Raw genomic sequence first — 12,350 nt, 5'->3', positions numbered from 1 at the left:
AACATTGTACTCTCTTTTAATATTACCCAATTGTCATTACCTACTACACTATATTTGGCTCTCGGTTCTCTCCTTAACACACTTGAACCTGAATCTGCCCATAAGTCAAACACTGTGTCATCGATGTCCCCTGTACCTCCTCTTTGCCCCCCCCAGTGCCCCCCTCTGTGCTACCTCAACTTTCCGCTGTTCCCCAACCCCACCACCATGTCACCTCTGTCCACATCTGCCCTCAGTGTACCACAGCAAAATGTCTTCTTACCAGTTTAAAAACCTTTTTTTTTTTTTTTTAAACATCGATTTTTTTCAAAAACTACATTATTTAAAGAAAAAAATAAATGAACTTTTTTTGCACAGCATGTAACTTCACATTTTCGGGCCGTTTGTAAGTCGGGGACTACCTGAACACAAAAACAATAAAAAAGGGTCTGAATTCAGAATCTCAAATTTTACTTTTGAATCAGATTGAACCTGTCTGATAATAGTTTCGACCCGTCTATCTGACGGGAAATTGTATGGAGTGTACCAGGCATTAGACTCCTGCACAGATCGGAACATCTGCACAGCAAATGTAATATCAGATCTTACAATGTGTGCTGACCTTTATGGTCCACATAAACAGCGTTTACTTTGTCTAAACACTGCAGAACTAAAAGGCGTTTCCTGTTTCCCCTGTGAGAAAAGGGGTATGTGAAAAATGCTTCTTTCCATAGATCTGAACTGTTTGCATTGCAATGTGAGGCAGCACATTCTACTAGCTGAGGTATAGAAGTGAGCGGAGCAGGTGTGCAGCCAGTGGCCTTGGACTCTGCTCTCTGTATGCCGCTGCTAACTTCCACTAGCAATAGCTTCTCTTTAGCCCCCCAGACTCCTCTAGCAGACATGTGGCTTTCCAATTATCCCCATCAATGACATCCTGCAGATGTGGACATTTATAAAAATATCCCAGCAGTTCCTCATTGCGGGCTGAAGCTGCATTCTGAGACAGGATGAGATCCATTAAAAAGGCCACTGGAACCCGGCTTCATTAGGCAGCCTCCGAGAGATAGCGCAGCACTGAGGGCCCCCTGGGAGAGAGGGGGCAGAGGGGGCAATTATTGCAGAGGAAATGATACAAGGGGCGCAGTGAAGAGGGGACACAGCGGGGCTGATTTATGAAAAACACAAAGATACTACAGCAGTTTCAATGTTTTGAAGTGAAATGAAAGAAATATGGACATGTCGATTCATAACTTTCGTTTAAAAAAAATTTATGGCCATTCATTGGCAGATGGGGATGCAGATTGGACCATTAGATAGATCCCTCCTCTGACAGAATCTGATTAGAGAGGGAACTATTACTGCCACGCATGTAGTGTTTCTCCATCTCTTTGGTGGAAAACCACAAAAATGCACAGGTGAGGAAATTAGTGTCTCAGCAGAGTGGATTACCCACCTGTGTGGATTTCCACAAAACATGCACTGTTGATGGGCTTGAGGACAGGGTTGGGGAACACTGCAGCTTCAAAAGTATGCTTCCCAGTATCTGTAAACGTCTGCGTTAAGAGGTAACGCACTGCAGCAATGCACCACAATAAACGCAACATTTACAATACAACTTTAACGTCGCATAGGGTCAACATTGCCGTGCGGTAACCTGCGTTATACGACTTTATTAACGTAGGACAATAACGTCCCACTCTGAATCTAGCCTCAAGCCATTTTCCCGCTTGTAGTGTTAAAATAAGCAAAAATTGTGGCACAATCGTAGCATATTGTTCCCACTACTGAAAATTCTCTATCATGTACAAACACATCGATGGACGTATATGTCTTTTTTCAACCAAAATAACTATGTAACAAATGCACAGAAAACTGATAGTAAAACGCAAAGCAAAGTGTTTTTTATAGCATGGTTTGCGATTACCAATGGAAAAGTTATTTTAAAGGAAACCAGAGCTGTTGTAAATAAAACGTTTTATACATACCTGGGGCTTCCTCCCGCCCCATACGCACAGATCGCTCCCACGCCGCCGTCCTCAGTCTTCCCGCAGCTCCGATACCGGGTCCCATCACTTCTGTCAGTCAGGCCAGTCTACGCAGGAGAAGTGCGCCCTCTACGTATCTCTCCAGCGGCTGGGGGGGGGGGGGGGGATTTTACACTGGGGGAACAGCACTGAGGGCAGCAAGGCAACGTCACTAGGCAGATTTTCTGAAAGATTTCATGCGGAAATCGCTCAGGAATTGGCCTGCGGTTTACGGTGGTCACAGATCTCTCTTCACTCAGTTCCGATCAGAGAGACACACTTAAAGGGGGCCATACACGTTTAGATTGCCACCCAGTGTGACAAACAGATCAAATTCCTCTCCGATCTGTATCTTCTCAGAGAGGGATCAAATCCCCCCCATACAACACTCACAGATTTTGAAAAGATTTCACCATGAAATTTTTATCGAATATCTATCGAAACTGCAGCGTTACACTGTATTGAATGGGCTGTCAATCTACCACTGCTCCCCTGACGCATCCGTTTGATTGAAATGTACTATCCAGACCAATCATAATTTTGACATTTGTGCCATGATCAAAACACACGATGAGATTTTTACACAGATTTCATGTCAGATCAATTATTTTCAACATGTCAGATCTGAGTTCGATCGATTTTCCGTTCACTCCTATGGAAAATCGTTCAGAAATCAGATCGGAAATGTTGAAAATAATCGATCTGGCAGGAAATCTGTGTAAAAATCTCATCGTGTGTACTAGGCATTAAAAAGCGCAGATGAAGATTAGTAAAGGTAGCGAGCATTAGTGATTAGCCAATTAGGATTTATAGCCACTTCCTGATTATACTAAACCTGTCCAGGACAGAAAGGAGAAAGAAAATATGACCCTCTTCTACAAACAAAAGAGTGATAAGATTCTACTTCTGTTGTCATTGTTTAACTCTTTCAGATAACAGGCTTAGGTGTGCACAGCAGGCTAAACAATGCTGGAAATTCTTCCTGCTATCAGTATAATGCTTACATCACCAGCAACATGGCAGCTTCCAAGCAGGCTAAAGCAACCAATACTATGAGAACAGAGGCAACAGAGGAAACATACTATAGTAAGCATGACGTGCATTATTCTCATAGACGTGATGTGCAGGGCCGGACGGATTTAGGGCAAGGCCACCACAGAAACAAGGGCACCAAAGCAGCAGGCTAAACTTGTGCAAGCTTGCAATTGTTGCAAAGCAGGGAGATCAGGCAAGCACCTGACTGCTGTACTCTGCTGCTAGCTGCCTGTGCAGCAGCCATCTTGCTCTCTGTGTATGTTTGCATTGTGGCCGGTGGCTATGGACTTGGGCAGCATTGGAGGCAGGAAAGAAGAGAAAGCTTCTGCACTGGAGACGAGTGGAGAAATGAGTGACACTGATGGTTGCTGCTGTTTGAAGGCCAGCTGCCTACCTATACCGAAGGGGGGAAGGGGGGGAGGTGTTAAGGGAGTCATCTGGCTACCTATACTGGAGGGAAAGGGGGGAGGGGTCATCTGGCTACCTATACTGAAGGGAAAGGGGGAGGGGGTCATCTGGCTACCTATACTGAAGGGAAAGGGGGAGGGGTCATCTGGCTACCTATACTGAAGGGAAAGGGGGAGCGGTTATCTGGCTACCTATACTGAAGGGAAAGGGGGGAGGGGTCATCTCGCTACCTATACTGAAGGGAAAGGGGGGAGGGGTCATCTGGCTAGCTATACTAGGGGGATCATCAGGCTACCTATACTAAAGGGAAGGGAGGGGGTCATCTGTCTACCTATACTGGAGGGAAGGGGGAGGGTTTATCTCGCTACCTATACTGAAGGTGGGTGGCTGGTGACAGTGGCCTTGGGCAGTAAAGAGTACAAATCTGGCCCTGGTGATGTGGTGATCTGCACATAAAATCAGAATCAATTTATTTTCGCCAAGTAAGTTTGCACCTGCAAGGAATTTGTCTTGGCAGTTGCTTAAAAAACACAAAAACAATACAAGGACAGACAGTGTGTATATTACAAGTCAAGAGCCTGGCCAGTGTGCAGGGCAGGGCACAGATACTGCAGACTGTGCTGAAACAACACCTGGCACACCTGCTTCAGCAGACAAAGTTTGGCAATGAGGCAGCTATGTGGCTGTGGATTTACCGTCATTTCTCACAAGAGAAGGCTGCAAAATAAAAGTGGAAAAAATCCTGAAGCTGCATTTAGCTTTATCACCTGTGTTGATCTTTCATGGTTGTCTCAGGTATCAGGTGACAAATGATTACGTGCCCTGATTATTTCACGACTAGATTACTGCAGAACTCTGCTATGTGGCCTAACGCTAAGGGCCCGTTTCCACTAGGAGCGGTGCGATGCGGCTACATAGCCGCATCACACCGCAGGTGTCCTGACCTGAAACACATGCACGGCAATGGAACAGTTTCCATTGCATGCATGATCCGAGAATCTGCAGCATGCTGCAGATTCTCGCATGGCCGCATCCGCCCGCAGCCGCGTCCCCTCTCTTCAATTCACTTCCGCATCGGGAGATGCGGAAGTGATGCGGTCGGCGGCGGAAGTGATGCGATGCGGCTAGCTAGCTGCATTCGCATCACTTATTAGTGGAAACGGGCCCTAACAGTTTGGCCTACAAAGCTCCTTACAACCTAGCTCCTCCTTATTTAAAGAACCACGCAATCTAAGCATTACTAATGCTAGGTGCAAACCATTTTTGTGTTAGATAGATGGTTTGATAGATCATTTCCGACATGTCCGATCTTATTTTCGATCATTTTTCTGATCGATTTCTCATAGAAGTGAATGGAAATAGATAAGAAAATCGAATTGGAAATGGATTAGAAGGAAAATCGACGGAAAAAAAACACACTCTACAGTGTTTGTAACAGAAGCTGGGAGAAGTGTCATAATTTCCTGCCAGTGATTGTATTAGAGAGAGTCTGAAGAGAATTACATTTTCTCTTTTTATCGCCCACTTAAGTTGAGCAGTAAGAGCAACAAAACAAGGTATTTACCTCCCCAAAAGCCCGGGGCAAAATTCCACGACTTTCAAGGTCATGGATTTTGCTGCCCAGGGGAGGCAGAGCTTTGCGCTGTAGCTCTCCCGCCATTCGCGTTAATCCCCGCCCCTCTCAGTGAAAGAAGACAGAGCGGCGGGGAGAGGCGGAAATCGGCGGAGATTGACTGCAGCAGAAGCAGAGCTACTGCGCAAAGCTCTGCCTCCTCCAGGAAGCGATCCCCAAATTTTCCCCCAAGGATTTCAGGGGGATAAATACAGCTTTCTGCTGCGCTGTTAGGGCGAATCAGCTTTGCTCTTGCTGTTTAACTTAAGTTGGCAATAAAAAGAGAAAATGTAATTCGCTTCTGACTCTTTAATGCAGAGACTGAAAATGAGTTCTTGTTCTGTGCAGCTACTCCTGCAGCAAGGTGGGAATTTATGAGCAGTCTGTATACCAAACACAGTACCATTGCCACGGTTACAAAGGAGAACACTGTGAGCTTACGGTAAGTTTTGGAAATTCTTAGCTGGCTGCAAGAGAGGTTGTTGTCCAACATCAATGTATGTTTAGGACAATGGGTGCAACAAGTGCACTATCAGCATGGAATTTCTGTATTCTCCAGATGTTTGTACAGGTTTCCTCCTGAATGCAGAAACTTCTTTCCCACAATATAAAGCACCCAGGCAGGGTAAGCTGCCTCCACCCATGGTCCTCATGTGTGTGCACGCCTGTGGCTGTGGTAGGGACGCTAGGCTACAAGCTAATACAGACGCAGGGATTGGCGTGCATCGTCCCACATACACTGTAACCAGATGCAGACAGGCAACATAGCTCTATAAACAAATGAACTAAACCAGAATGCTCTGTGGCAACAAAGAACAGAGGGAATTAGAGATGTGGTATTAAATCTGACTCCCCTAGCACCCCCCCCCCTCCAATCCACAATTACCAGAATCTGCACGGGACTGATCAGATTTGGAAGGCTAATAATTAACAGATCAGTTGATTAATGACATCTTGATTAAAGGTACCAACACATTTATAGTACTGAATTTGATGAGAGAGGATCGATTCCTTCCACACATCGATAGAAAATCAATGGGGCATAGTGGTTCGCTCTCTCGCCTTGCAGAACTGGGTCCCCGCTAAAAATCCTAGCCAGGGCACAGCCTGTACGGAGTTTGTACGTTCTCCCCGTGTCTGTGTGGGTTTCCTCCAGGTACTCCGGTTTCCTCCCACCATTCCAAAAACATACAGATAAGTTAATAGACTTCACCCTAAAAAATGACCCTCGACTAGGATACATACAGTACATGATACATACATAGACATATGACTATGGCAGGGATTAGATTGTGAGCCCCTCTGAGGGACAGTTAAGTGATAAGACAATATACTCTGTACATCGCTGCAGAAGAGGCCATCGCTACATACTGTAAATGCTAAATAATAATAAAAAACCAAACAACTGAATATCTATCGAAGCACAGCGTTGCACGCTATGGGCCGTCAATCTAATACTCTTGGCCCACCCCCATTCGATTGAGACCATCCATTCTGTCATCAATTTTTTAGCTCTGCCAAGAATCGACGTGGAAAACAGACATGTGTGAGGCCACCTTAACCACTCAAACTTTCAGATAATTAATGCAAATCGGATAAGCCTGGCACAGTTTTGATTCAGCCCCACTAATTCCAGTTCCCATAGATTGAAACAAACTATGGGGAAGTTGAATGTAATGCTGAATATGTCTAGTGAGGATGGCGCAGGGTGACTGTGAGACACTGATTAGATAATTTTAGCTCTGTGAGATGGCAGAGAATGACAGGCAGTCAGCATGAGCAGAAGGGAGTAGGAGTAGAGGGAGATGCAGAAAGGAGGAAGAGCAGTCACACACACAGAAGTGCCAGGAAGGTCACACACAGAGGGACACAGGTCAGGAATACACTGTACCGTGCAGACAGGCGGCGCAGGAGAAGCCACAGTTGGTAACAGCTGCACTGGCAACTACTGAGGAAGGCGAAGATCCCCACCATAGTGTCTCCATGTGAGCGTGTGACTGCTGCCTTGTGTTCTGCCGGCTCTTCCTGTTCTCCAGCCCTACCCTGCTGTGAATTCCCTTCCTGCTGCCTGTCACACTGCCACCAGCTGATACCTGCATTTCCCAGCACAGGCTGCAGCAACACACACAGGCTGTAGAGGGGGTGGGGGCTAAGAAAGCACCATGCCTAAAATATCCTGTGCAGACATCCAGCCTTATACTGCTGCAGGGCCAGGGTTCTCTGGAGCCTAGACACGGCTGGCCAGACGCTGCACAGACGCTTATGGGAGAACATAAACACAGGCAACACCTGGCTGTCAACATTCTACATAACTCCCAGGAGCACAGCTGGGTCTTATGCTAGGTACACACAATACAATTTTCTAACTTTTACTGTCAGATCGATCATTTCAAACAGGTCTGATCTGATTTCCTATTGATTTTCCATAGAAGTGAACGGAAAATCAATCGGAAATCAGAGCGGAAATATTCGATCTGACAGTAAGGGCCTGTTTCCAGTTGTGACACACACGCCTGCGAGACGCGCGGAGTCACTTCCTGGTGTACGGATACTGAAACGAATCCCATCAGCCGGCACGGGAGGTGCGGGCACATGCAGGGCTATGGGATTCGCAGCCTCCCGCACCATTTTGGATGGTAATGTCGGCCAAATCGCTAGTGCAAGCGATTTGGCTGGCGACGCCATTATACCCTATGGCAGAGCTTCCCCGCGCAATTTGCCTGCAGGGAAACTCTGCGGATTCGGAGCAGAAACTGCGCCAGTGGAAACAGTGCTCTTATTGTGTAAGAAAAAAAATTGTAGAATTTCTTATTCAAGAAAAAACATTCTTATTCAGTTCCTTGCAGATTCTATTCATCTGCTGGAAATTGATTTTCCAAGATGTCAGATTGATTGATTTTTGTTAAATTTTAAGCAAAAATCGATTCAAAGAATTGATCAGACAAGATGGAAAATGTAAAACAATCAGGGACGAGAGGATTGGAATATCCATGGCCTACAGCTGTGCACTGCATCGAACAGTGCAGCTTTGCAGTTCAATCGATATTCAATAGGTACCCTGCTGGAATCTATTGGAAATTAATGTGCAGTGTATGGTAAGAATGTATTTTTAGAAATAAATCGATCGTTCTAGTAAGTTGGGTGGAAATCTTTAAAGCGGACCTGAAGATGGTTTTTGCCAGCCCCTTGCCGCCGCCTGTGCCCTCGCCATTTCCAAACAATCCTCCGTTCCCCCAGCCATGGGTCACTTTTGTCCACGCCAACTTGTAAGTTGACGTCCACTGCGCCTCCTCGTACACGTTCCTGTGGCCAGGAGCGACCTGCTCAGGTGCAGTATGAGAAAATCTCTACTGCGCCTGCGCAGCACGCTCCAGGCAATGGGAGTGTGAATCAGTACGCGTGTGGTCAGGGCAGCGCATATGCAGTGGACAGCGACTTCCTGAAGTGAAAGTGAGCCACGGTGGGGGAACAGAGAAACGTTTGGTAATGTCGCGGGCACAGGGCGGCTGCAGTGGGCTGGCAGAAGCTCCAGATAAGTGAAACACATTTTTTAAATTTCATCTTCAGGTCCGCTTTAAGTGTATGACCAGATTAGCATGGCCCTGCCTTCAGAGATCAGGAGCTATCAACCTGGCTCCGGTGTCTGCATACAGTGAATGAAAAGTATGCTTCACTTTTGCTGTTAACGCGTGCATTATGCTGTAGTACTGCATGTAGTGCATTGGAATGCCAGACACCGTTCTACCGCAATACACTTGCCGCACTGTGAATGTCGCATAGGAGTATCATTGCAGTGCAGCAAGCCGTGTTGCAAAGCAGCTGTTAGGCCACACCGCAATGCTCCACAGTGAACTGGCCACTGCCCTCATGTGTAGCAGAACTCATGGAAAAGCAAGTGATCCGTTTGATCAGGTGAAATATTGGTAATGTTTCATTTAAAGTGTAGCCAAAGGGGAAAATAGCGCAATTTGGGTACTTACCTCAGTAGAGGGAAGCCTCTAGATCCTTCAGAGGCTTCACCAGTCCCCCATTCACTTTGCAGTCCCAGCGCAGGGATCCCCCTGAAGCTCACTGACAAGCGCATCAACGCACTGTGCAGACAGCTCACTCGGCTTTTTCAGATGAGCCCAAGGTGCAATCCGCTGTCCTGCACCTGAGCAGTGCAGCCACGAGCGTTGGGGGGTCTCAGCATGGAACGGCGAGATGGAGGGAGATGGGAAGCTTCTGGAGGATTCAGAGGCTTCACTCTACCGACGCTGATGCTACGTACACACTTGACATAAAAGTCTTTGGAAAATGAAAGATCACAGACCAATTTTACCCCCTTCCATGTAGTATGAGAGCCATACGTACACAGTCTATTCTATTGAGCTGAACTCCCCATCAGATAAAAATCTTTGCAAGATGCTGGACACAAAGATGCTGTACACATTCAACAGATCAGTATCTGCAAAAGATCTGTTCCTTCAAAATGCATTCATAGTCTATGATATCTGCAGATTCTCATACACACCTTGTTTAAAGAGAATCTGAAGCCAGATTAAAAATGGCTTTTTACCTTATATCCATGTGAGGCATGTCTGCCCCAGCTAAAATGCCGCTATCCTGCGGCATAACGAGGGGTCTTTACCCCCCAAATCCCCTTGCTACCTCCGGGCAGCGCTTCCGTGTGAGGCAGGGCTAATGGCCGCAGCCCTGCATCACACGCGTCTGTCAGCGCGTATTGCTGCCTCTCCCCGCCCCTCTCAGTCTTCCTTCACTGAGAGGGGCGGGGGAGAGGCGGAGATACGTGCTGACAGACGCGTGTGAGGCAGGGCTGCGGCCATTAGCCCTGCCTCACACAGAAGCGCACAGGGGCAGCAAAATCCACGACCATGAAAGTCGTGGATTTTACAGGGGGGATTTGGGGGGTAAAGACCCCTCATTATGCCGTGGGATAGCGGCGTTGTAGCTGGGGCAAACATGCCTCACATGGATATAAGGTAAAAAGCCATTTTTAATCTGGCTTCAGATTCTCTTTAACAGACATTCATCTGCATATCGGACAATCATCTGCAGATCTGAAGATCCATCCTGGAGGATCTTATCTGCAGATGAAGGTCTGTTAAACAAGGTGTGTATGAGGATCTGCAGATATCATAGACTATGTATGCATTTTGCAGATACTGATCTTTTGAATGTCTACAGCAGCTTTGTGTGCAGCATCTTTGCAAAGATTTCTGTCTGATGGGGGGTGCAGCTCCATAGAATAGACTGTGTAGGTATGGCTCTCATACTACACGGAAGGGGGTAAAATTGGTCTGTGATCTTGCCTTTTCCAAAGACTTTTATCTCAAGTGTGTATGAAGCATTAGTATCTAAATTTTGTCCTAACAATCTAGGTGCCGATTTGGATTGGCCCAATACCAAGCTGCCTACAAAATTTAAAGAGAACCCGAGGTAGTTTATGTGGGGCAGATGGGATACAGAGGCATGTTCTCTGCCTCATGACAAGCCCGTGTCCCCACACTGACGCTCTCTGCCCCCCCCCCCCCCACCGACGCACTATAGCCCCCTGAGATTAGCGATAATATTTGTCGCCATCTCAGAGGTAAACATAGGGAGAGGGATTACCTGTTTAAAACACCCGCCAGGGGCATTCCTGCAGGGTTTCCAGAGCTGCCATTGGGCAGCTCTCTCTCCCTGGCCGCGGCCCCTGCAGCTCCACCTCCTCACTGCACGCTGTGAATGAGAGAATGAATCTCTCATTCCAGCGTCGTGACCCAGAGATCATGAAAGTGAAAGTGGTCAGTGCGGCCCACAGGCGCGGTGGAGAGCAGTTTGGAGGCTACCTGATCTGCTCACCCCCCCCGGATCAGGTAGCCTAGTTTTTTTCCTTAATTTCATGAGCCCATCTTGGGCTCTCTTTAAGTCGGATAAAATTGGCAAGTCATAGATCATAGCTCTGCCACCCACAAGTAAGACCTTCTTTCAGACAGAGAACTGAACTGCGTGCTTGCCCAATTAGACGTTAGATTCGAAAAAAATGCACTTACCACTGAGCAGAAATTGTGGTTAACCATGGAGCTGTGGTTGTCCCATGATTGACCCGCAGATGACATCCTGTGATTGGGTTAGGCTTTTCATTCTGCTATCCAAGATTTCAATCGTACAGTCAATTGCAGGTAAATCACAGGATGATCAGTGTGTTGGTTGAATAGCGTGTGGGTAGCTTAAAAAGAAACCTAAAGTGAAATATAGGTTGCTAGTTTTACTTACCTGGGGCTTCTTCCAGCCTCCTGCAGTCCCCCTGGTCCCTCGCCGTCATTCCACGATCCTCTGTTCAACAGTTGTGCCCTTCTGACAGTTGAATGTCCTGTGCTCCCTGAGATGGGAGCGTTCTGCACTTGCTACTGCACATGCACCAAACGTGATTGAGGAGGTGTGTGGCCTGGGGCCATACATGCGCAGTAGCCCAGGCATGCGCCTGAATGGAACAGAGCAGAGGGGCAGAGCTGCTGCATGGAACAGAGCAGAGGGGCAGAGCTGCTGGATGGAACAGAGCAGAGGGGCAGAGCTGTTGGATGGAACAGAGCAGAATGATGGCTACAGGGGGCTGGAAGAAGCCGCGGGAAAGTTAAAGTGGACCTGACCTCTTGCACAGGACAGAAGGAGAACAGAGAAATGCACCATGTAAGTATTTAGAGACAAAGACAAGATAAATAACATTTGCAGCCACTAAGACGCGCTGCTCTATGGGCAGTAGCAATGTTTGGCCAAAGGTCTCCTACTGAATAGGTGTAGACTTTCTGAACAGGAAGATCTGAGATTTGAACTCAGGTTACATGTGTCAGAGGCAGAGCCCTTAACCAATACACTATCCAGCCACTAGAGTGTTTAGCCTGTCTAATTCCCCCTCATCTGTGACTAATCACAACTATAATTTGATCTCTCAGCTGTGTCAGCTGGCTGTCTCCTCAGAGCAGCTAATTTGTAAACACGGGATGTTAACCCTATATCGGCTTCCATGAAAGCAAGTAGTAGACACTGCAGATTTATTGCAGGATTTGTATCGGCTGTAATAAAGACATTTTTTCTTTAAAGGGTATTATGCTGTTTTTTATCTTTCAGAGCAGAGTTCAAATCCACTTTAAGAATGTTATTGTACTGATATTACAGGAATAGCTGTAGGGAAAGCATGAAATCAAAACTTTTGCTACTGTGGTCTTTTAAAAGTGGTACATTTGACATTAGCTAACCAGAGTGCTTCTACACTGATAAACAAGCATACTGTAGAAGGGAGCGCTTCC

At 46.8% G+C, this 12,350-nt stretch overlaps 1 protein-coding gene across 7 annotated transcripts in view; it reads right to left on the bottom strand.

Moving 5' to 3' along the window:
• IQSEC2 (IQ motif and Sec7 domain ArfGEF 2) overlaps positions 1-12,350 on the bottom strand; it is a 394,948-nt gene that overhangs the window by 113,713 nt on the left and 268,885 nt on the right. Inside the window, exon 1 of one of the 7 annotated variants that reach the window (XM_068248408.1) lies at positions 7,033-7,073. The exons of 5 other annotated variants lie outside the window; for them this stretch is intronic. In XM_068248408.1, the coding sequence (XP_068104509.1) occupies positions 7,033-7,046 (14 nt within the window). In that variant the 5' untranslated portion in view covers positions 7,047-7,073. Of the gene's footprint in view, positions 1-6,952; positions 7,074-12,350 lie in introns of those variants that run through there. One more of the 7 variants, XM_068248413.1, reaches the window with a different exon arrangement.

This window comes from Hyperolius riggenbachi, chromosome 8 (assembly GCF_040937935.1).
Source record: "Hyperolius riggenbachi isolate aHypRig1 chromosome 8, aHypRig1.pri, whole genome shotgun sequence".
NCBI lineage: Eukaryota > Metazoa > Chordata > Amphibia > Anura > Hyperoliidae > Hyperolius > Hyperolius riggenbachi.
This window is presented reverse-complemented; position numbering and strand designations above follow the sequence as displayed.